Source organism: Parasteatoda tepidariorum, chromosome 8, assembly GCF_043381705.1.
Source record: "Parasteatoda tepidariorum isolate YZ-2023 chromosome 8, CAS_Ptep_4.0, whole genome shotgun sequence".
NCBI lineage: Eukaryota > Metazoa > Arthropoda > Arachnida > Araneae > Theridiidae > Parasteatoda > Parasteatoda tepidariorum.
This window is the reverse complement of record NC_092211.1, coordinates 45,506,881-45,511,784: the sequence shown is the minus strand read 5'-3', so window position 1 is coordinate 45,511,784 and position 4,904 is coordinate 45,506,881. Positions and strand designations below refer to the sequence as shown.

Below are 4,904 nucleotides of genomic sequence, written 5' to 3'. Positions count from 1 at the left end.
CAGAAAATGTGATTGTATTAAGTTAATGTCCGATATTTACAGGCTCCCGCTAGACGGCGTACTCAAGCGTTGCGATCGCGAATATTAGACGGGTTAAAATTTTCTGTGTAGTCAACATTTAATCTATGCTATTGCCCACTTTATTTATAGACGTTGCTCTTCTTTGTTTTCTAATTATTATAAATAGCTGCATATCATTTTTTCTTTCAGTTGACACTTTAATGATTTCTTACAAATTTTTAGTTCAAAATAGATCTTTAATATTAATATCAAGTCAAAGGACAGATGCCAAAAACATATTCTAAAGACATATACGTGTACTAAAAATATTTACATAATTTTAATTATTTTTTATTGATTTATATCACTTTAATGTAATGACACTTTAAAAAAAATTTATAATTTTTTTGGTTCAATAAAAACTTCTTACTGATAATAAAGCAAGAACTAATACCATTTAATTTTTATATCTAAAAAATGTTCATTCTCATCAAAATGAAGTTTTATTGTTTGACTAAATAGTAGAAAAAAAAATTCTTAAAAAACTAAAATTCATAAACAACGTGTTATATATGTTATAGTTATTTGTATGGATTAGAAACGATTTTGAGTTCCAGACAAAATCGTTCATTATTTATTTATAATTAATGTTTCATAAAATACTTAAAAAATGTCAAATAAGATTTGTTTTTACTACTATTATCGTTTATTAAAGAACCTGTACAGAAACTCTAAAAGCTGTACACTTTTATGATCTTGTACGCTTTTAATATTTCTCAACACAGTACGCTGATGAAAAATATTTAATACTTTTTTTTAACTTTGAGGTTCTGTCTTACATTTTATCGTTACGTATCTTCAATGAGTCATTTAAATTTAAGATCAAAGTTTATTTTGCGCCAAATAAAAATTATTTCAATTAAAGAGCAAGAACTTCCATAAAAAAAGTTTTTTTTTCTTTCTAAAAACACTTTTTTCATGTTAGGATGGAAATTTTTAAAAAATTTGATGATCCGTGTGGTTTTCTTGTATGGATTCAATAAATTTCGAATATAGATTCAAACAAAAAATAACAAAATTATATAAAAGCTATAGCGTTACAAAATTGGAGTTAAATTTTTAGCTCTGAGTTAATGAAAATTATATGAAAAAATATTTCTTCAAATTGCTTTTACTTTAAAAATAAATAAAATTATTTTGTTTACACTTAAATGTGAATGAAAATAAAATATTTTTAGTTTGTATAATTTTGAGTTTTTGTGTGTTTTCTACCTTCAATTGAAAAGGTATGCCTTAGAAGAGAAGATTTATAATGAAGGAATTGAGACTACATTGAAAATATCTTCTGTGAATAGGAAGGATTCATCTCTTTTTACGTGTATAGCACAGAATGCATATGGGAGGGATGATACGAATTTTCAAATCGTAGTTCAAGGTAAGAATTGTTAAATTATTATTTCCTTTACTTAAGAAAGAATAAAATATTAAGTTTTAAAATCAAGTCAATACAGGATTTTAATGACAAGCTTGTAAAATATGTCATTTTTTCTACATAGAATAAAAATTCTGAGGATACAAAAAAAAAGATCTAAACAACGTTCTTAGATCATGATACTCATTAATTTACAGTTCCTAAATGAGCCATACATTCGAATGCAACTATAGAATAATTAAATATGTATCAATGAAAATCATTATAAAGGAAAAATTTTTACTTTCATTAAACATAATAATATAAGTTACATTACAAACGAAAATAAACACTAATTAACATCAGATAAACAATCAACTGAATATTAGTTACTTTCACACTAATTTTCAGTATTAAAAATTATTAAATGACTTGTCTTCTGTTTAAGTTTACAAATCATGATTTTTTTAATCATTGAAACAGTTGTTACTTTAAGTGAATGTCACAAACAAGAAGCACCATAGCCGCTTCAGTACACTCATTAAATGTGTCACTTTCCAGTGCTTCTTATTATATATTGGAAGAAAAAAATTAAATATTCAAAAACAATATCCACTTAACCGTGCTGATAAATGTAAAATAAAATAAGTAATTAGATATTTCCTAAGTATAAATTTTACCACAATTTATCAAAATATAAATTTCCTTTTTGTTCCTATGAAAAATATAGTTTAATCAGTATAATTATATTCTTCTTATCCCGAAGAATTTATAGTTTCTACAAGCTTTTAATTTTAAATATTTCAATTGAATCAATTAATTTTATCCTACTTTCAATTTCAGTTTGAATTGTCAAAAAACTCAATTAAATTTAATAAAGAACTCATCATTACTTTTTTTAAATTGTCCTCATCAGCGCAAACTACAGTCTTGATAAAATTAATTGGAATTCATTTAGCTTCCTTTTAATTAATGAGAAACGAGACGGAGTGAATTTCTTTGCGAGTTTGTTAAATAGATTTGCTGAGTTCTTAAAAACGTCTTATCTTTTCCTCACCAGAACCACCAGACCGACCATCAAGTGTAGATGTCACCACAAAGGGTAGTCGCTCGGCATCGATCACGTGGTCTGCTCCTTACAGTGGGAACAGCGTGATTGCGAAATATACTGTTGAACATAAATCTGCAAATGGTAAGTAATTACATACGAAGTACGTTAATTATAACAAGAAAATTGTTTGACAGTTAAAGTAATTAGTTTTTGTGGAAAAGTAATCTTTTTTAAAACTAATTACTTCGAAATTTAAATAAAAACTTTCAATGGAGAAGTCTATTATTATGCAAATTTAGCTCTGAAAAACATTTATTTTCTTGTTTCTTATATTTTTATGTAAAAAAAAAAAAGAAAAGAAAGTCATTAGTTCGTCGCGTTAAAACTAGGATCTCATAATGGACTAAATTTGATATATTAAGCAATAAGCTTTGTATATATTTTGTACATCGTTATTTAACAGAAATTAAATAATTATGCAGTGAGAAAAAAGTATGGTCAAAATTACCAAAATATTTAAAATTTTCCGTAATTCTGCTTCTATGGGAACATGAAAAAGCTGGATAATTGTTAAACGATGTGCTTTGGTAAAATTAGCTATTATTTTGAAAACCAGAATTCTCAGTAAACTGTTATTTTATGAACGGAAAAATTACAAAATAAATGGTTAAAACATTACCTTATTTGGATTTATTTAATCGAATTATGTTTTTTTAACCAAAGAAGCTATTTCTACACAGTGCAGTGATTTTTCCAGAATTTTTGTTTCACCGTGTTGGGTAAAAAAATGAAATGAAATAATTAATGGTGGAGGTAGTTTAAAGTTCACCATGTTTTAGTTCCATGGGTTCCAGCTTGCCTTATAAGTAAAAAGGAACAGATGCGCATTTCTAACCAAATAGCTATATTAATGATATTTGTCATGAAATTGTAGCAGTTCAACATCTTCAGAGAAATACTAGTTGTTGCATGATAACTTATTATTATTTTTTTGTATTAATAAATACTACTTTTTTGTCGAAAAGTCTAACCGCCATAGTATCTTTCTTGAAATAATATATTTCTCGTAATATCTTTCTTCTTCTTCACTCTTTCCAAGAACAAAACTTAATGTAAATCTTTTTAGATTGCCATTCCGGAAATTTTTTAAAAAAGTTACTCTCTAAAGAATAAAAAAAAATTATATCCTTAAACGTCTTCCAATATGAAATTTTTTATAACGACAATCCAAAGATTTTACAATTTTGGATGCAATATATTTTCGAAAATTAACGTAATATGAAGTAAAAATACAAACAAACTTAAAACGCAATATTAAAAGAATAATAGTACCTATTTAAGAACTATTCATAAAATACGTTAATGTAAAATCTTCCGAGGGAGATTGAGGGCCAGTTTACAAAAGGTTTTGAAAATCCAAAACAGTGACTTTTTGATAATATATCACATGTATACAAAACTCTAAGAGCTTTGCTTTTAAATGCAAGATAATTGTCAATTTATTGTTAATGATTTAACTGCAACTACTAGTAAAATAACAATCAATTTAGTAAGAACAGATTGCTGCAACAAATGCATTGGGTTTATCACATCTGTTGTTAAAATTAAAAGCATATAGGAAAAATAATACGAAAATGAAGTTAATAAGAACTATACAGAAAAAACTACTTCAGTTAAATGATGGTTTGGGGAAAAAATATTAAAATTTATTTCTTATTTTTTTGTCAAATAGTGCACAAACTCTTCTAGCTTTGCCTTTCCTTAAATATGCATTTTTTAAAAGTCAATTAAAACATATTTACTTGTAAAAAAATCATAATTGAGTTGCATTTCAGAATCAAGCAGGAATCAGAACTAATGCAAAGCTGTTCACTACATGTTATTTTAATTACAATTACTTAAATAAAAATTTATACTTGCTTATACGTCAAGTTTATACTAAGCATTTCGAAATTTCTTTTTTTAAATCAATGTAAAGTAAAAATGGATATATTTATCTTCTCTTTTAAGTCCCATGTAAATTTTAAAATATATCTTAACATTAATTCTCAAACTTTCGTTTTAATAAAGGATAGTCTTTTGATAAACTATCATATATTTTAAAGATTTTCATCTAAATACACTTAGATTGGATCATCATTTAGATTGGAGCAATGGTAAATGAATCTATTTATGTTAATAATTTCAAGTAGTTAATGATTAATAGTTTAATGTTTTTCTTGTATAGTCAGATTTATATTAACTATGAAGGGAAAACTATAGTGTAAGTTTTAGAATTTTACAACATGGTCGTCTTTAGTAATACAATATATTATTATTTCCCCAAGAACATCTGATTGCATAAACCGAAAAAGACCATCTTGTTACCGTTCTTTCTATAAATCTATTTATCTCTCTATGTCTCTCTTACTTTTTATATGCTTCTTGATCGTAATATATATA

General features: G+C 25.5%; 1 protein-coding gene across 1 annotated transcript in view; it reads left to right on the top strand.

The window, feature by feature from the left end:
• LOC107452990 (cell adhesion molecule Dscam1) overlaps positions 1–4,904 on the top strand; it is a gene marked incomplete in the record, with an annotated part of 286,344 nt that overhangs the window by 182,364 nt on the left and 99,076 nt on the right. Inside the window, 2 exon segments of the mRNA XM_071184722.1 lie at positions 1,287–1,435; positions 2,472–2,603. Of these exon segments, the coding sequence (XP_071040823.1) occupies positions 1,287–1,435; positions 2,472–2,603 (281 nt within the window).